A 21,980-nucleotide genomic window follows, 5' to 3' on the forward strand; every position below is an offset into this window, starting at 1 on the left:
ACGATATGGCTTTAAACAAGTGGGACCTGTTTCACCAATAATGTTAGCATTTGTCTGTACAAACGATATTATAACTAATATACATTATAAGTAATACATAAATTATATTTCCAATAAAGCTAATTTTATAGCTGATACAGTCGTTCTTTACATACCACGCTGAATGATTTGAAATCATATTGTCATTCTTGTAACCTTAAAGTTAACGTTCATTACATACCACGCTGAATAATTTGAAATGATATTGTCATTCTTGTAACCTTAACGTTAACGTTCATTACATGCCACGCTGAATAATTTGAAATGACATTGTCATTCTTGTAACCTTAACGTTAACGTTCATTACATACCACGCTGAATAATTTGAAATGATATTGTCATTCTTGTAAACTTAACGTTAACGTTCATTACATACCACGCTGAATAATTTGAAATGATATTGTCATTCTTGTAACCTTAAAGTTAACGTTCATTACATACCACGCTGAATAATTTGAAATAATATTGTCATTCTTGTAACCTTAACGTTAACGTTCATTACATACCACGCTGAATAATTTGAAATCATATTGTCATTCTTGTAACCTTAACGTTAACGTTCATTACATACCACGCTGAATAATTTGAAATGACATTGTCATTCTTGTAACCTTAACGTTAACGTTCATTACATACCACGCTGAATAATTTGAAATGATATTGTCATTCTTGTAACCTTAACGTTAACGTTCATTACATACCACGCTGAATAATTTGAAATGATATTGTCATTCTTGTAACCTTAACGTTAACGTTCATTACATACCACGCTGAATAATTTGAAATGATATTGTCATTCTTGTAACCTTAACGTTAACGTTCATTACATACCAGGCTGAATAATTTGAAATGACATTGTCATTCTTGTAACCTTAACGTTAACGTTCTTTTCATACCACGCTGAATAATTTGAAATGACATTGTCATTCTTGTAACCTTAACGTTAACGTTCATTACATACCACGCTGAATAATTTGAAATGATATTGTTATTCTTGTAACCTTAACGTTAACGTTCATTACATACCACGCTGAATAATTTGAAATGATATTGTTATTCTTGTAACCTTAACGTTAACGTTCATTACATACCACGCTGAATAATTTGAAATGACATTGTCATTCTTGTAACCTTAACGTTAACGTTCATTACATACCACGCTGAATAATTTGAAATGACATTGTCATTCTTGTAACCTTAACGTTAGCGTTCATTACATACCACGCTGAATAATTTGAAATGATATTGTTATTCTTGTAACCTTAACGTTAACGTTCATTACATACCACGCTGAATAATTTGAAATGACATTGTCATTCTTGTAACCTTAACGTTAACGTTTATTACATACCACGCTGAATAATTTGAAATCATATTGTCATTCTTGTAACCTTAACGTTAACGTTTATTACATACCACGCTGAATAATTTGAAATGATATAGTTATTCTTGTAACCTTAACGTTAGCGTTCATTACATACCACGCTGAATAATTTGAAATGACATTGTCATTCTTGTAACCTTAACGTTAGCGTTCATTACATACCACGCTGAATAATTTGAAATGACATTGTCATTCTTGTAACCTTAACGTTAACGTTTATTACATACCACGCTGAATAATTTGAAATGACATTGTCATTCTTGTAACCTTAACGTTAGCGTTCATTACATACCACGCTGAATAATTTGAAATGATATTGTTATTCTTGTAACCTTAACGTTAACGTTCATTACATACCACGCTGAATAATTTGAAATGACATTGTCATTCTTGTAACCTTAACGTTAACGTTTATTACATACCACGCTGAATAATTTGAAATCATATTGTCATTCTTGTAACCTTAACGTTAACGTTTATTACATACCACGCTGAATAATTTGAAATGATATAGTTATTCTTGTAACCTTAACGTTAGCGTTCATTACATACCACGCTGAATAATTTGAAATGACATTGTCATTCTTGTAACCTTAACGTTAGCGTTCATTACATACCACGCTGAATAATTTGAAATGACATTGTCATTCTTGTAACCTTAACGTTAACGTTTATTACATACCACGCTGAATAATTTGAAATGATATTGTCATTCTTGTAACCTTAACGTTAACGTTCATTACATACCACGCTGAATAATTTCAAATAATATTGTCATTCTTGTAACCTTAATGTTAACGTTTATTACATACCACGCTGAATAATTTGAAAAGATATTGTCATTCTTGTAACCTTAACGTTAACGTTCATTACATACCAGGCTGAATAATTTGAAATGACATTGTCATTCTTGTAACCTTAAAGATAACGTTCATTACATACCACGCTGAATAATTTGAAATGACATTGTCATTCTTGTAACCTTAACGTTAGCGTTCATTACATACCACGCTGAATAATTTGAAATGACATTGTCCTTCTTGTAACCTTAACGTTAACGTTCATTACATACCACGCTGAATAATTTGAAATGACATTGTCATTCTTGTAACCTTAACGTTAGCGTTCATTACATACCACGCTGAATAATTTGAAATGACATTGTCATTCTTGTAACCTTAACGTTAACGTTCATTACATACCACGCTGAATAATTTGAAATGACATTGTTATTCTTGTAACCTTAACGTTAACGTTCATTACATACCTAGCTGAATAATTTGAAATGATATTGTCATTCTTGTAACATTAAAGTTAACGCAAGTAAGCAAACCATCATAGCCTTTCAAAGAGGCAACAACAACAACTAATAAAGCCCAAAATATGACACTGATAAATTGCTAGAAAATATAGATTCATTTAAATACATATATTTGCATTTATTGAAAGAGGGCTATTGAAGACGTAGAGATGTTATTAACAATTTCGAGAGCAGCGACTTTTATATTGAGAAATATTTGTAATTTCAAGTTAAATATCTCTTCGAATATGCAACATGTTCCTGTGTATATAAGAATCAATTTGATATTGTGATATCAATCAGTGAAATCCACGAAGAATTTGTATCTTCTGTTAGGTTATCAAACATGTGACAGTATTATTAATATAGTCATTTGTTGAATATAATCATCACACATGTTACAGTATTATCAATATAGTCATGTGTTGAATGTAGTCATCGCACATGTTACAGTATTATTAATATATATAGTCATGCGTTAAATGTAGTCATCAAACATGTTACAGTATTATTAATATAGTCATGTGTTGAATGTAGTCATCACACATGTTACAGTATTATTAATATAGTCATGCGTTGAAAGCAGTCATCATATATGTTACAGTATTATTAATATAGTCATGTGTTGAATTTAGTCATCACACATGTTACAGTATTATTAATATAGTCATGTGTTGAATGTAGTCATCAAACATGTTACAGTATTATTAATATAATCATGTGTTGAATGTAGTCATCATACATGTTACAGTATTATTAATATAGTCATGTGTTGAATGTAGTCATCAAACATGTTACAGTATTATCAATATAGTCATGTGTTGAATGTAGTCATCAAACGTGTTACAGTATTATACAGTATTATTAATATAGTCATGTGTTGAATGTAGTCATCAAACATGTTACAGTATTATTAATATAGTCATGTGTTGAATGTAGTCATCAAACATGTTACAGTATTATCAATATAGTCATGTGCTGAATGTAGTCATCAAACGTGTTACAGTATTATACATTATTATTAATATAGTCATGTGTTGAATGTAGTCATCAAACATGTTACAGTATTATTAATATAGTCATGTGTTGAATGTAGTCATCACACATGTTACAGTATTATTAATGTAGTCATGTGTTGAATGTAGTTATCAAACATGTTACAGTATTATCAATATAGTCATGTGTTGAATGTAGTCATCAAACATGTTACAGTATTATTAATATAATCATGTGTTGAATGTAGTCATCACACATGTTACAGTATTATTAATATAGTCATGTGTTGAATGTAGTCATCAAACATGTTACAGTATTATTAATATAATCATGTGTTGAATGTAGTCATCATACATGTTACAGTATTATTAATATAGTCATGTGTTGAATGTAGTCATCAAACATGTTACAGTATTATCAATATAGTCATGTGTTGAATGTAGTCATCAAACGTGTTACAGTATTATACAGTATTATTAATATAGTCATGTGTTGAATGTAGTCATCAAACATGTTACAGTATTATTAATATAGTCATTGTTGAATGTAGTCATCACACATGTTACAGTATTATTAATGTAGTCATGTGTTGAATGTAGTTATCAAACATGTTACAGTATTATTAATATAGTCATGTGTTGAATGTAGTCATCAAACATTTTACAGTATTATTAATATAGTCATGTGTTGAATGTAGTCATCAAACATGTTACAGTATTGTTAATATAGTCATGTGTTGAATGTAGTCATCACACATGTTACAGTATTATTAATATAGTCATGTGTTGAATGTAGTCATCACACATGTTACAGTATTATTAATATAGTCATGTGTTGAATGTAGTCATCACACATGTTACAGTATTATTAATATAGTCATGTGTTGAATGTAGTCATCACACATGTTACAGTATTATTAATATAGTCATGTGTTGAATGTAGTCATCATACATGTTACAGTATTGTCAATATAGTCATGTGTTGAATGTAATCATCAAACATGTTACAGTATTATTAATATAGTCATGTGTTGAATGTAGTCATCAAACATGTTACAGTATTGTTAATATAGTCATGTGTTGAATGTAGTCATCACACATGTTACAGTATTATCAATATAGTCATGTGTTGAATGTAATCATCAAACATGTTACAGTAATATTAATATAGTCATGTGTTAAATGTATGCATCAGATATGTTACAGTATTATTAATATATATACTCATGCGTTAAATGTAGTCATCAAACATGTTACAGTATTATTAATATAGTCTTGTATTAAAGGTAGTCATCAAACATTTTATAGTATTATTAATATAGTCATGTGTTAAATGTATGCATCAGATATGTTACAGTATTATTAATATAGTCATGTGTTGAATGTAGTCATCAAACATGTTATAGTATTATTGGCACAGTCGTGTGTTAAGTGTGAGCATCCAAGTATAGTCAAGTGTTACGTGAGGTCATCAAACCAGTTACAGTGTTGTTTGTTGAATTCATAATATTTATGACTTCAACGTACTCATGCATGAGCTAGATTTGGATTAGTATCGCATAACTTGAAAATAGAAATGTCTGGTTATGTAAGAATCAAGTAATAAGTGCCCATGTACAGTAGCGTATTGATTGGGGGCGGGCTGGGCGGTTGCCCCGGGCGTCAGAGGTCTTGGGGAGCCAAAACATCATCTTCACCCCGGGCGCCATTTACTTATATGCACTTCCCTTGACAAAAGGAACACAAGTGTATGGTTTTCTGTGATACTTCAAAAGCATTTGACTGTGTGTAGCACAAAGGAATAATACATTTTAGGCCACGGTATCGATTTCTTTTTTGTTGACTGGATCACAGACTATTTAACTACCTGGGCTTAAAATGTCATTGTTATAAAGTCGAATCTACCACTGTGTACTTTACTGCGTGAGTCCCACAAGGGTCTGTATTACGCCTGTTTTTATTTCTTCTCTACATTAGTGACATAACTGATGACCTTTTAAGCACTACAACAGTCTTTGCACGCAACAGTTCATTATCACATGCGTCTAAAAATACGCTTGAAATATAATATATTTTAAAGGCCGAATTATATACCATTTATATTTTGTCAAGAATGACTGGTGGACTTCAATCCTACCAGGACCGATCAATAGTTCAATGATACCAGAATGAAGCACTGATAGTTTCGCGTAAAAGAGTACTAGCCATGCCTAAATTAAAATTTAAAAATGAGATAGTAGCATTTGTTGATAAATGATAAATACGCTGGAGTTACTTTTAATTCATATACAAAACGAACACTTAACACATTAGGAACGAAAAATTCTGGACTATTACATCTTTGAATCACTAGGGGCATACACCAAGAGATATAACAAGACAAAGTTGTGCAAAAATAATAGACCAGCGAGTTCTTGTGTCTATCATAATAGCGAACCAGTATGTTTTGACCTAATTCTAAGTTGTGAACAAAGGACGGAAACAAAGTGTGGTGAGAGATCGACGCAGTCTACAGAATTTGGTAAAGAAATTATATCCAGTAGAGTGATGCAAAGAAGTTCTGAAGGAAAGACGTTAAGATAATTGTATGTCGGAATAATGGACAAGAAGTATAATGATAATAATAATAATAATAATAATAATAATAATAATAATAATAAAGACAACACAATCATAAAAAATGTAATTACTTATTAGCACAAAATTTGTGTCTGGTGCAAAAGTCATCATGGACTGTAACGTTTTACAGGATCGCAACGGGAAGGTTAGATTTTTTTAAGTTAGGCCAAACTCTCCATGAGTTTTCAATTTGTGGTATCCAGTATCGTTCCTTACGTGTGCGTTCTATGTCTGTCTACTCTAGGTTAGATTCAATCGGTAACATATCAAAGGACACGACTGAATATCCATTTAGGTTGTAATGTTTGGCGACTTTCGCGTTGATTTTGCTGCGATTATTGATTTGGGATTATTCCTTCGCTTCCAATCAATGATTTCGCCAACACATTCGCCAGCACAGATTTTACGTATCAAAAGATATATTGTATTGTAATAAATCTAAGGTTTATGCCATTTGTATTTACGTCTCCGTTTTTATAGATTTGTTAGATTTTTGTGATTACTTCTTTGATTATGGGAAGTTGGTGTTGGGGAAATATTCCTCAGCTCGAGTAATTAGCCAGTATCTATAGGCAAACGTCAAAGTGTTGACGAGATTCATAATGGCATGGTTTGTTTTCGTAGTGAGTCCATGTATGAACTGCATAAGTGGGCTTGGAAGTTCCTATTAAAATCTAATTTTGCTGATTTATTGTGTATCTCCATAGGGAATGATATTTTCCACAATGGAATAATTGAGAAGGCATTCTTCCATTATCTGGAGACGCCTTTTGCCGTTGCTTTGATGGTAAATTGGTGTAGATTTACAAGTGAAATGAGGTTTAAAATCATGATTTGAATGACCCAGGGATAGAGGAGGAAAATATTTCCCTTTATTTGGTGCTTCAGTTATATTTTTATTTTCACGGCGCAAAGTACTGACGCTACGTAACGCAAATCTTAAAAATAGAACTATCAGTTGTGAGGTTGTCATGCAATTGTGAAGTTGTAATGCAAATGTGAAGTTGTGATATTTGTGGTCATTCAGTGATAAGAGGAATTTATTGATAGTCTTGGCAATTTTAGAGCTTCCAGTAGACATTAGGTGTTGTCGAGAAGTCCTTGGAAATAAGGAGAAAACAATTCTAGCAGAATTCACACGAGTGTTAGATTTGCTCGGTAAAGAGATCCCTTTCGCTTATTACAGTATTATTTGCTCGACATCCTAACTTCTGACTGATGGTGTAGTTAACTTATGTTGTCGAACTTTTGAAAGATTTGGTCTCCGGCATGTGTCTGCAGATTAGGTAACGCTTGTCTTTGCGATGATATGTACCTGAATATGTGGTCTTATATGACGTCAATCTGACAAATACCAGATGGTTCTTGAGATTTTTAGGTCTACAGTACATAACCATAGGAACGTCTTGAAATATACACTTGAGACGTTCAGACGATTCAGTATGGTGTCAATACTTGCATATGATGTTTTGATGGATTGGGGGCATCGAGGTGGAAAGTTAGCACGAAGGGGACACGCTTATTGGTTTTCTTGTTTTTATATTTTAGGAGGTTTCCTCTGTCGATGAGGTTTTGTTAGTAGCCTCCATAACGTTGATCCTTTCTGTATCCTCACCTTCGAAGGTGCCCCCTATGGTCTACGAGTCACACATGCATTAACAGAGACAGAGAGAGATAGAGAGAGAGACAGAGAGAGAGACAGAGAGAGAGAGAGAGAGACAGACAGAGACAGAGGGAGAGACAGAGACAGAGAGAGAGACAGACATACAGACAGTGGGATTTGGACTTTTAACGTAGCTTTAAAAAATTTTCAGACATGTCACAACGATGTCTGCACTGTGGCAGTTTGTAGTGATGTCTAGCTCTGGGGGATCATGCCGCAGCATGATGTCCCACCCAGTCATATTATCCTGACACCATCAGTTCCATTTAACAGATAGGCACTGTGAATTCAGAGATAGATGTAATCTTAACTTATACTGGTTTAACTTGACCATGTCCCACAATATGTACTAACAATTTAACACAAGCGTGGCAAAACTCACTTTTACTTAAATTAATTTTCCCACTTGCATCACTGAGTCGATCAAAGAATCTCCGAATGTTTTCCAGGTGATCATTACAGGTATCGTTGTCTATAACTACACCATCACTGAACGCATCTTAGCCATTTATACCAGATTTTATCATTTTCATTAAACGCTGGAATGTTGAGGGAGAATTCTTCATACCGAATGGCATTACTTTATATTGATAAAGTTATCTGAAGACGCAAATGCCAAAATTTCTTCGGCCTTTCCGTGAGTAGAATTTGCCAGAATCTTTTCAAAAGATCAAGCTTGGTGACATATTTTACATTTCCAGTTGTGTCAATGCAGTTATCGACTCTTTGTGCTGGAAATACGTCTGTCCTGGTGACACTGTTCACGTTTCTATAGTCGGTGCACATACCTGTTTCGTCACACAAATACATGGCAGCCTCCAATTATTTTTACTTGGTTGAATAAAATCATTCTCCATCAAACATTCTCCAGCAAATATTGAATTTAAATTTTAAAACATTCATGTTAAATAAAAATCATTCTGTATAGATGCTGTTTCAAAGGTGCAGAATCTACAATCTCATTATCATTATAAATTGAATAGTTCCTGTTGGAACGTTTGGAGACAAGTACTCATATTCACATAACAGCTGTTAAAATTCGCACGTCTCTTGTGGCTGTAGATGTGAAAGTTTCTGGTCCAAATTGTTTGATATTTTTCGAATTCCGAAAACTGGCCAAACCAAAGTCACTACAGTCCGAGTGCACTCCATCATTTAAATCATCACTCTGTTGGACAAGTACAACGAAGCTGATTGAATTAACATGATTAACAAGGCTATCTCTGTCTACGTATTCATTTAACATATATATGTGGCAAAGATTTTTCTTTTTCCGCCTACCAGGAGTGTTGTTTTAAGTCTTTTACATTCTTTTTAACTATGTTGGGATCATAATATATAGCATAAAGAGGAGTTTGTGGTATGGGCAAGATAGCCAGAACTTTATCACCATGCTCAAAATTCCTTTCTTTTGTATTTATGCCATACCTTAACTAAGTTGACTGAGTAGATTGAATATTAGTTCTTGCTACTTCACATGCCTTTGAAACCTTATATTTGAAACAGAACCAGTCTAGAAGATTAATCCCTGATTCTGAGGTTGAAAGAAGTTTCTCTTTTTTAACAATTTCAATGATCCACGGACAGTATGTCCAAAACAATTCAAAAAGGATTAAGACCTAATGATTCTTGAACTAATTCTCTAACAGCAAACAATAGCAAATGAGCACCTTCATCCTAATCTTATCAAAGCAATCTAAGCGAATTATATTCTTAAAAATCCTATGAAATCTTTCCAACGCCGCTTGACTTCCAGGGGTTAAAGGCAGAAGATATAAAATTAAATTTATCTTGCCTGATTAATGCATTAATTGTTGGAATATTCCATATATGATATTTGAACCTTGATCAGACTGAGCAGATTTGGGAAGGCCAAAAGTGTAAAAAGAACTTTATAATTTTACTTTAGTTTTAATCTTAATACTCCTGAAAGTAATTGCCTCTGGAAATCTTGTGGACGTACAAAAAATAGTCAACAATTATTAGTTGCCGACTTGGTCTTAGGTAAGGGACAGACACAATCTACCAGTATTCTGATACATGGTTCGTCAAATGCAGGAATAGGTTGCAGATGAGCCTTAGGTATCTTTTGCTAAACAAGTGATTGTCTTTTCTCACCCTGATTAGAATTAAGAGGATGAGTAGCAAAAAGAGGATCACTGTGATCAATTCACTTCGAATAAAGAATGCGAGAAGCAAAATGACTTTATCAAAAGACTGACTAATAAATATGTTAGTTAAAGGAATAATTTCCTGATCAACATCATTCTCAAGAGAAGAGCTCCTTTTACCATAGTCCTAGTAACTACACAAGTATGGTATAAATCAGGGATTTCTTTTTCAATAAAATCATCCTTTTTTATTCAAACAAGGGTTGTCAGTTACAACTGGATTAACCACAGCCTTATCACCGGCTAGGTCATTGCCTAGTAATAATGAATACACTCAATGGGCACGGAAGGCACTGTTCCCCCAGTCACAGGTCCTGAGACTAAGTCTGATAATAAATGTACACAATGGTGAGGAACATTAATAAAGCCGCACTATACTCCCTGAATAAAAGCGCTTTCACTAGAAGAAGACATCTCACATAAAGGTGATAAAAAGAGAGTCTGAGAAGCTCATGTGTCCCTTGAGATTTTAATAAGGATAGGCTTGGCAGAATCCTTGGAACAGTTCTATCATTCTTCTGATGCTTACTTTTTTAAATGTATTTTATTTTATTGTTTATTTTCTTGCGATAAGTGCAAATAGGAAGAGATAAGGATTTCTGATCATCATTATCAGAAGTTTGATTCCTAAAAGTTGTGCCAGATTGACAACTTGGAAGTACTCGTAGTTGACTGAAATGTTTGTTTTTGACCAAACACCTGGTGATATGAAAACGTATTAGCAAATGAAATTGTGAGTCAAGAAATAGTCGTCCGCTATGGAGGCAGCATCTCCCAAATTTTGTACCATTTTGCTCATTAAGATAATTCTTTACATCAATATGGATGCATTTCTTGAACTCTTCAAATAATATGAGTTATCTAAGGTTATCGTACTCTTTATCAATCTTCTTCGTTGACAACCAGGAATCAAATAGTTGTAATTTAACCCCTGAAAATTCGACATGGGTTTGCCCAGTTTGTTTTTCTACCATTCTCAAACCTACGTCAATATGCCTCAGGTACCAATTCATAACCCTTGAAGATACATTCCTCAACCACATCATAATTAGCACTTCGTTCTACTTGTAGTGAAGTATAGACTTCACGAACTTTGCCAATAAGTACACTATGTAATAACAAAGTCTAGTGTTCTCTTGGCCTTCGTAAATTTTTAGGTATTTTCTCAAAATATTGAAAATATTGATATATCTCTTTTTCTTTAGAATTGGTACTAACCTAATATGTTTGGTGACATCAAAACTTGAACTTGGTGAGGAGTGCTTTCTGCTTACTAGTTCTAATTCTTTTAATTTAAATTGCATTTTCGTTTCTTCTTTTTCTCTTTACATTTGCATGTTTCTGCGTTCCAATCTTTTCCTACTCAATTTATGTCACAATATATCCCACGTGACATATTTCTCAATATCTCACGTCGCAACAGAACCCTTTTGACTCACCCATCCTGTGGAAAATTACCCCAAACCAGTAAACAATATTGTTATTAGGATTGATTTTAAAATTTATCAAGACCTATTTATAGCTTATATGCAATCTACAGTCATGCACCAAATATGAAAGACACAATGATGAAATGCATAGTAGGCTATCCTGATGCTTTGCATGTACCCATGATGAAATTCATATTAGACTATCCTGATGCTTTGTATGTACGCATGATGAAATTCATAGTAGACTATCCTGATGCTACATATGTATGCACGATGAAATTCATATTAGACTATCTTGATGCTTTGTATGTACGCACGATGAAATTCATATCAGACTATCCTGATGCTACATATGTATGCACGATGAAATTCATATTAGACTATCTTGATGCTTTGTATGTACGCACGATGAAATTCATATCAGACTATCCTGATGCTACATATGTATGCACGATGAAATTCATATTAGACTATCCTGATGCTTTGTATGTACGCACGATGAAATTAATAGTAGACTATCCTGATGCTTTGTATGTACGCATGATGAAATTCATATTAGACTATCCACCTGTATATTAATTCTATTGTATTGAAATAACATTGTCATGGTTGTTCACTGAAGATTTTTCCTGCTAATAATTACTATTCATATCATAAATTACCATTTGGATAGATTGTTTAGAAAGGTTATTAAGTTTCCACTTTGTGAATGTTCTTGTTTACTATTCAAACACACTCAACTATAAATTAATGAATCTTGAATGGGGAGGAACTTATTATAAAATCATGCTGGTATTTTTAATTCACCCATGAGAGGTAAGAAAGTTACAATCATCCCAATAAATATTTAAATTATCCTCATGTGTGCTAAAATGCGTGACTCATTGACCTACTTTTAAAATTATAACCGCACTCCATTTTAATATACTTCATTCCACCCCGAGAATTACCGGTATATCCCTGATGTAGCACTACAACAGCATTTGCTAATAACGAACTGTTTATGGTACACTTTAAATGGCGACAAAAGCAAACATATATCTTCTTTCATACAATACAATATCTTCTTCTATGCAGTACGATACATCCATCTGACCATAACTTACTATTGTGCCTATTTTAGAACATTCGTTACGGGTATATAATTCCCTTCAGTTGCCATGTTGGACATCCTGACTTCAGGTAAAAGTGAAAACTACGACAAAACTATCCAATATCGCTACGTGAATACCGGAAACATTTATTGTAACATTCCAGAGCCTAACATCTGCCAAAATAAATAGCAATGTCGATCCCCCCATATATATATATATATATATATATATATATATATATATATATATATATATATATATATATATATATATATATATATATATATATATATACCACAAACATTAAAGATCACTTGGCATTTAAAGCGTTGGTACAGAAATATGTATAGTATATACGCTGTATCAATGATATACCGCGAGATATATAAATGTTTCATTAAGAGGAAACAAGGCTTGCCGAGTTTCCTTTTAATGAAACATTATAAGAGTGGTATATCATTGATACAGCGTACAGATTCTATAAGAGTGGTATATCATTGATACAGCGTACAGATTCTATAAGAGTGGTATATCATTGATACAGCGTACAGATTCTATAAGAGTGGTATATCATTGATACAGCGTACAGATTCTATAAGAGTGGTATATCATTGATACAGCGTACAGATTCTATAAGAGTGGTATATCATTGATACAGCGTACAGATTCTATAAGAGTGGTATATCATTGATACATCGTATATACTATACATATATTTTATTTATATCACATACAGATACACATATTTGCTGGAGTTATGCTCCGGGCAACTGTGTATTGACCGAGTGAATGAACTCCTCACATCCCTGCGAGTGTGTCCGCTACAAAATGTAGTTCTACGACTTTTCTTATTGTTCACAATCACGTATGCAAATTGATAAGTTGATTGTTTTCTTATTGAGTTTCTATTTTTATTCACATTTATTAAATCAATATAAGACACTCATGATTTAAACATTAAATATGGTTTTTATGAAGAAAATAGTGCACGACAAACACGGTCAGCTGCTTGTACAATTAACCTGAACTGTCAGGCATTTATGTACTGGCGTATGGCTATTAGCGTGGAATGGAAACCAAGCGAAATGACGAACAAACAAGAGGTAATTAAAATACTTTAATATATTGACAGTTCATCTAAGTCATTATGCTGCTTTAATTAACATTTCTAAAGACTATACAATTCTCCCTCTGTCTCTGACTCTCTCTGTCTCTCTCTCTTTCTCTGTGTCTCTGCCCCCCCACCCCCCGGGACGGTTTGACTAAACTTTACCATCATTTATAGGTCCAGAGACATCGTTGTATGACACAAGCGAAAATCCGTAACGCTCGTATTTTCATGGATTTTCGCCCGTATCTAGCTACGATAATCCAGAGAGAGAGAGAGAGAGAGAGAGAGAGAGAGAGAGAGGGTGGGAGGAGCGACCATTCGGACATTTTTATATTTAATCATTAATAATCGTTTTTTTAGGACATTATAATAGGTTTAATAAGCAACAACAGCAAAGCATTAAATACACTACAGTATGTTTGCCTCGTAACCAACAAATTTAACATATAGGCCTAGTGCCGACTGGCTATTGCAGCTATGTATCATTGATATTTGAACACTGTAGATAGATCCCAAGGAAAACTTAAACATACCGTTACGACGAACCAGACTGCTGAAGGTTAGTTGGTAAAAGTTCAATTTTAACGTTTTCGTCCAGCGCAACATGTTTTTCTCACTCCAGAATTTATCATTTTTTGTCCTTACGCACGAGAGGGGAAAGGGGAATGGAAAAAGAATGGATTCCGATGAAATTGTGTACCATTTTAATTTCATTTAGAAAACATGGATTATTATCGTTATATTTATATGTCGTTTATGATTAATGAATGAGTAGAAATTCATTATTGATCTATAGGCCTGCAGTTGAAAGAATGTTTATATATTCTTATTATTGCGCCATGGACGGATCACAATTCGATATACCAATAGTATTGTATATCAATTTGCCTAATACCAACATTTTAAATGCCATGTTATTTGTAACGTATGTGGTATACATACATACATACATACATACATACATACATACATACATACACACACACACATACATACATTCATACATACATACACACATACATATACACACACAGACACACACATACATACATAACATACAAACATACATACATACATACAGACATACATACATACATACATACATACATACATACATACATACATACATACGTACGTACGTACGTACATACATACATACATAAATACATACATACATACATACGTACGTAAGTACATCATACTTCATATGTTGTATTTTTCGTTCCGTTCCCAGATAGCGTTCAGTGGTTACAGCATAGAATCTAGATAGTTTTCAAGTTAGTATCCACTGGCCATTTAAAACTGGATAGCTGTAGTCCTTTTTATGTCTGAAACATCGCGTCCAGTAATGGCTGTAGCATACACAGACAAACAATAAATATCAGTCTTTACCTCAAACAATAAATATCAGTCTTTACCTCAGACAATAAATATCAGTCTTTACCTCAAACAATAAATATCAGTCTTTACCTCAAACAATAAATATCAGTCTTTACCTCAAACAATAAATATCAGTCTTTACCTCAGACAATAAATATCAGTCTTTACCTCAAACAATAAATATCAGTCTTTACCTCAAACAATAAATACCAGTCTTTACCTCAAACAATAAATATCAGTCTTTACCTCAAACAATAAATATCAGTCTTTACCTCAAACAATAAATATCAGTCTTTACCTCAGACAATAAATATCAGTCTTTACCTCAAACAATAAATATCAGTCTTTACCTCAAACAATAAATACCAGTCTTTACCTCAGACAATAAATATCAGTCTTTACCTCAAACAATAAATACCAGTCTTTACCTCAAACAATAAATATCAGTCTTTACCTCAAACAATAAATATCCGTCTTTACCTCAAAACAATAAATATCAGTCTTTACCTCAAACAATAAATATCAGTCTTTACCTCAAACAATAAATATCAGTCTTTACCTCAAACAATAAATATCAGTCTTTACCTCAGACAATAAATATCAGTCTTTACCTCAAACAATAAATATCAGTCTTTACCTCAAACAATAAATATCAGTCTTTACCTAAAACAATAAATACCAGTCTTTACCTCAGACAATAAATATCAGTCTTTACCTCAAACAATAAATACCAGTCTTTACCTCAAACAATAAATATCAGTCTTTACCTCAGACAATAAATATCAGTCTTTACCTCAAACAATAAATATCAGTCTTTACCTCAAACAATAAATATCAGTCTTTACCTCAGACAATAAATATCAGTCTTTACCTCAAACAATAAATATCAGTCTTTACCTCAAAGCGCTTAGAGCTTCTACAGATTATGCGCGATACAAAGTCCTCATTATTGTTATTATTATTACAAAGTCCTCATTGTTATTATTATATAATAATAAATAGGTTCAGTATACTAGGGAATAAAATGCATTTTGGTATTGTAATGTGTTTACCCCTCCTCGGGTTTCTGTTCCGATGAAGGTGTCTGTCTAAGATATAAGCAAGATACGTATAGTACCATTTTGCAACATGGGGAAACTATTGAACCGAGTTTAGTGAATTTTTCCATTTAGACTGCACCAGTTTTTGTGATAGTAGAGACGTATGCATGTGCAAGGCTATTACAACATTCCTAACGCTTTTATTTATGCGTGGGTATAACTACCCATGATTTCTAAAGCTTCATCTAAGTGTGTGTATAATTACCCTTGATTTTTTTGAAAAGGAAAACATTTTGTAATACACCTAAGGGGTTTCTTTACCGAGCGAATCCAACGCTCGCGTGTATTAGCTTTAAGTCTTCCCCGCCCCCCTTATTTCCAAGGATTTGGCGTTGTCAACTGGAGGTTCTAATAGACTATAAATATGTTTCCTCTAATCATTGAGTGACCACAAATATCACAACTTCACATTCGCATCACAGTTTCAGACTTGCATGCCAACCGTACAACTTCATGGTTTCTCTTTGTAAGATTTCTGAAATGTAGCACCTGTACTGAACGCCGAGAAAATATAGATACAAACCAGCCACCAAAATACAGGGAACTATCTTCCAATTCTGTCCTACTCGATCCATCGGTCAGTCGAACAATGATTTTAAGTTTCATTTCACATGTACCCCTCCACCAAATCTACCTTCACAGCAACAATAAAAAGCATCTGCAGATAATGAAACCATGCCTTCTCCATTATTTCGTTGTACAAAGTATCAGTCCCTATGACAAATAGTTCCCATGGAGATGCACAATCAATCGACACCATTAGATTATAATTAGATATTTGCTGGAACTACTTGGCCCATGCGCACTTACGCGGCTCTAACCTGAAATCACAACAAAACTATACCATGCCATCATGAAATCTCATCAGCTCTGCACTCTGTGCCCCTAGATATTGGCTAAGTACTCGGGCTAAGGAATATTTTCCCAGCACAGACTTTCCATAATCAAACAACTAATCACTAAAATCCAATGAATCTATAAAACGGAGACGCAAATACAAATGGGTCATACCCTAGATTTAGTACAATGTTATAATAAATCCATTTACAAATATCAGGACTGTACTATGAGTTGAACATGATTTTTATTGGCATATGGTGAATTAAAAAGGTGATCCGTAAATAGGTAATTTAACAATACAGAACTGAAACAACAACTTTGTCCGCAGTAAGAATATTTAGAAAGATATATATTGAGGAGTGAAAAGTCAAGAATAAAAATGAAAAAATATATAGAAAGAGAAGCACTCAGACTGAGAAACATTAATGGTAAATTTTAGGGATTATACACTTACGCAGAACATCTACCCTTGTTGACCAGGCAATATGGCCATATCTGTTCTCTACTATGCATGTGTAGTTTCCGGCGTCCTTTGGGAGAAGATTATTCACTTTCAGCTTAAAACCTTCAACTTCATACTGAAACGAAATGGAACAACATAGTAATATCTCAGATTATTACAAAATCCAACCACAGATTCTCTGAAATAGTTCTGATATCTCTCCACGCTCACACCATTAACAAATAAGAGTACTATTTTATTTTAACTGTTTCGATTTTATTTCTGTTTTATGACACAAACATGCTGTACGATTTGAAGAAAAAAACATACTGTCAATCACATTTTCTACAACAATGTTAACCATTCTGCGATCAGTGTCACACTTGGATCTAAGAAAGAGCGGTAAAAAGAGAAAATAATGATCTTTTCCATTCATGATTTATATAACATCATGTATATTAAACTTTATGTATTTGTTGTTTATTCCGCTGCTTCCAAAGTGGGTGAAGAAATTTCAAAACACAACTAGACACCTTTCTTGATAAAAGCTGTGCATCTGTAATAGTTACGAAAGAAATGATTTACGCACGAATGAACGTGGATAAATATTCTCTTCGAATAACTCAAATACCCTTTGGAAGATTATTAATTGCAGGTATTGTTTGTCACAATCACTGTCATGCATTGTTTGTCATAATCACTGTCTGGTATTGTTTGTCACAATCATTATCAAGTATTGTTTGTCAAAATCACTGTCATGTATTGCTTGTCATAATCAATGGCAGGTGTTGTTTGTCATCATCACTGTTGGGTATTGCTTGCCATAAATCACGTACTGTTTGTCATATTCACTCCCAGGTATTGTTATGATCACTGTCGCAGAAATAAGGAAACACTTTTGTAGCAGGTTTTTGGACTAAGCCGTCAGCATTGGCGGCACACAACTATGGACAATAAAATACATATTCTAAATTTTGTTTGCTATAAATCCCTTGCTACCAGATTTTTCTTCTTCTGCAAACCCATTTTCTTATTTTTATTTAATTACAAACTTTTACAAAGATTCAGTACAAGAATATAGATCTTATAAAATCGCACAATCGATCGCAGAAAACTGCAGGCTATTATTGCATAACACCAGAAAGAAACTACTTACATATCATACGGCTTCTTCTTTATTTTGCCAATTCATAAATATTTTAGTTACATTATAGATATATTAGTTATTTCTTCAGATTTATTATTATTATTTATCATTATCTGTACTTATATGAATTGAATAACAAGTTTTTCATGATTTGTGAAGTCGTGTAGCTTGAACATTTATTAAAACTTCGTGGGAAGCATTCGTGCTGCTAAGTTGATTAATTATAGTGTTGTATATGCCATTTATTATAGTGTTGCTATTTTCATTTATTATAATGTTGCTACGGCCATTCATTATAGTGTTGCTAGGGCCATTCATTATAGTTATAATCGATTTTCAGCTACAAGAGAGGTCAATACAACAACAACGAAAGCAAGAGCAGCAAAGACAGCAGAAACAACAAGAACGAAAGCAAGAACAACAGCAACAAAGCAAGAACAATAAAGATATCATGAACAGCAAGAACGAAAGGAAGAACAACAACAAAATCAAGAACAAAAACGAAAGCAAAAACAACAACATCGAAATCAAGAACAACAACAGCAGAAGCAAGGACAACACATAAACAACAAGAGCCAAATAAATGAGTTTTGATCTTAAGTATGGAAAGGGAGAGTTAAACATGGATGAGGTTTTGTATTGCTAGCGTCTGCGCAATGAAGAAAGTCCCAATTTTTTTAGTATGCTTTGTTTAGTTAGCATCTGCGCAAATAGAAAGTTCTAAATGTTTTAGTAGGCTTTGTTTAGTTAGCATCTGCGCAATGAAGAAATTTCCAAATGTTTTAGTAGGCTTTGTGTAGTTAGCATCTGCGGAATGAAAAAAGTTCCAAATGCTTTAGTAGGCTTTGTTTAGTTAGCATCTGCGCAATGAAGAAAGTTCCAACTGTTTTAGTAGGCTTTGTTTTTTAATGTGTTTTTTTACATATATGTGAAAATACCTTTTCAGAGATTTAAATATGTGGAATAGTTTGACTTCTCACCTACCAAAAAAGTGTGAAATCCTTATGTACAAAAGTTTTCTAATGTAAACAATTCATTTTTACATTTTGCATTGGTGAAATAAATCATTTAATTCAAAAATGTACAAAAGAAACTTATTTATTTGAAACAAAATTTTACAGATGTAGGCAGAGACCACCGTCATATTGAATGACGGGCAGTGGACAAGTTTGAAGGCTCCTAATGTTTGTTAGATATAATCTAAGTTATAAAAAATCATTTAGTAAAATTATATTACAGGATATAGCAAACACAATGTCCTTGACTCAGGGGAAATATAATAATCTAATAGTTAACCCATACTCATAGGAAAAATATTAAATACATATTATTGTTTACAGAATAAAAAGAAATCAGTTATTTAGGTCAGGTAAGAAACGGACTTGATTTTAGTGAAGGTCATGTCAAAATACAATTATTCATGGCAGATAATGAACAAAAACGAACAAACAATGCGCAACTACGGCCATCAAATGTGTCAGCTAAAAGAGTAATGTCCTGATCAACATTCTTAATAGCTTTCTTTGTCATATCTTTAGAAACTGCATAAGCTGGGTATAATTCAGGGATTTCATTTTTCAATAGGATCGATTTTCTGATTCTATAAAGTTTTTCAGTTAAAAGTGGATTAATTACAACCTTATATCTAGCTAGGTCATTCCCTAGTAATAAACGAATATCCTCAATGGATAAGGACCGCACTGTACCGACTGTGACGGGTCCTGAGACAATGTTTGATGACAAATTTACACAATGGAGAGGAACAATAACAAAGCTGCATACTACTTCCTGAAAAAGAACACTTTCTTTAGTAAACGACTTCTCAGATAAAGGCAATGTAACTGAAATTAAAGACTGAGAAGCTCCTGTGTCCTTTAATAATTTTATAGGGATACCGTTGGCCGAATCGCACGAGAGTGATATAGAACCGATCTACATCTTTACATGATTGGTTCATATTTCTTCATAATAAAACCACACTAGCGTTTGTTCGACCCAACAGCTGTATTGGTTTCAATACAAGATCGTGACCTTAGTTTTTTTTAAATTCTTGCTTCATTAAAGAAGTCCTTGCTTCGGAAAGATCATATTATCTCGCAAGCTGGAGCGATTCATCCTTTTGCAAGCAGCCTAACCATTTTTGGCTGGGATTAAAAATAAAGAGTTCCACTTTAGATCACATTGTCAAAGCTTGTTGGTTTCAGAAAAGAGTTATAAATTGTGAAATAATTCCTGTGACTTAGAAACATCCAAAGCAAGTGAAATTTCAAAACGAACGTTTACTCAAATGCTTTAGAGAAACTCATATCCCAAGGACGAGGGCCCAATTTTATGTTACATAAATATTATCCTAAATAATAAGTAAGAGAAAAAAATGAAAATTAACAAGTTTTATAAAATTCAACAAATAATTTATTTCCCTAGAATACAAAGTGGAAATGTGAAAAGAACTTATGTCATTGAGAAGTAAGTCCCAAACAATCCTAGAATTATTGACAGAAGTTCTAAATATTTAAGATCTGAATAAACTTTAGTGGTATTCTGAAATAAAAAATCCATCGCTGAACGTTGTGGTATGCCTGTGGTGGCCCGTGTCGTTGCGATGTATCAACAGCCTTTTGTTGAATCACACCAATGTAATCTAACAATATATCCTGATTTGAAATTTCACTATAAATACAAGTCTCTATATCCAAGAATATTTCTTTTAGGGGAACATTTGGATTTGCAGTGAATCACTAATTTGAATAAATATTTTCCAGCCCAAATGAATTACTGGACAGAACAATAATGCAACTGATTCGGCTAAGATCTGACAACACGAATAAATAATTTTGTTGAAAAATAAGTTTATATAGTCCTCTACTTGACCACACCTAATGGGAAATTTCATTCTAGAAGGAACGTAATGTTTTCAAGACACAATCTTAGTTATAATTAAACAGTCTATTACTAAAATTATAATACAAAACACAGTAAACACAATGTGGATGATTCGGGCATAGGTAAGAATCTTAATAATTAACACATACTCATCGTGAAAATATCTGTTAGGTATTAATTGTTTCCAGCATTACCAAAAACAACGATTAAAGTCAGGTAGAAAGTAAACATGATTTTGGGTACGGTCAAGTCCAAATACAATTAACCATAGCATATAAACAAATAATATTTTTTTCAAAATCAACTAACTGACGAACAATGCAATGAAGTTTACATAACAGCATGCATATGAAACATGGAAGGTATATAGATGCCATGCCAA

At 33.1% G+C, this 21,980-nt stretch overlaps 1 protein-coding gene across 1 annotated transcript in view; it reads right to left on the bottom strand.

The window, feature by feature from the left end:
- The window catches only part of LOC149779683 (hemicentin-1-like), a 425,151-nt gene that overhangs the window by 173,272 nt on the left and 229,899 nt on the right, over positions 1-21,980 (bottom strand). The window contains exon 21 of the mRNA XM_089938453.1: positions 17,581-17,704. Coding sequence (XP_089794579.1) covers positions 17,581-17,704 — 124 coding nt within the window. The remainder of the gene's footprint in view (positions 1-17,580; positions 17,705-21,980) is intronic.

Source organism: Sinohyriopsis cumingii, chromosome 17 (assembly GCF_028554795.1).
Source record: "Sinohyriopsis cumingii isolate HCF-2022 chromosome 17, ASM2855479v2, whole genome shotgun sequence".
Taxonomy (NCBI): domain Eukaryota; kingdom Metazoa; phylum Mollusca; class Bivalvia; order Unionida; family Unionidae; genus Sinohyriopsis; species Sinohyriopsis cumingii.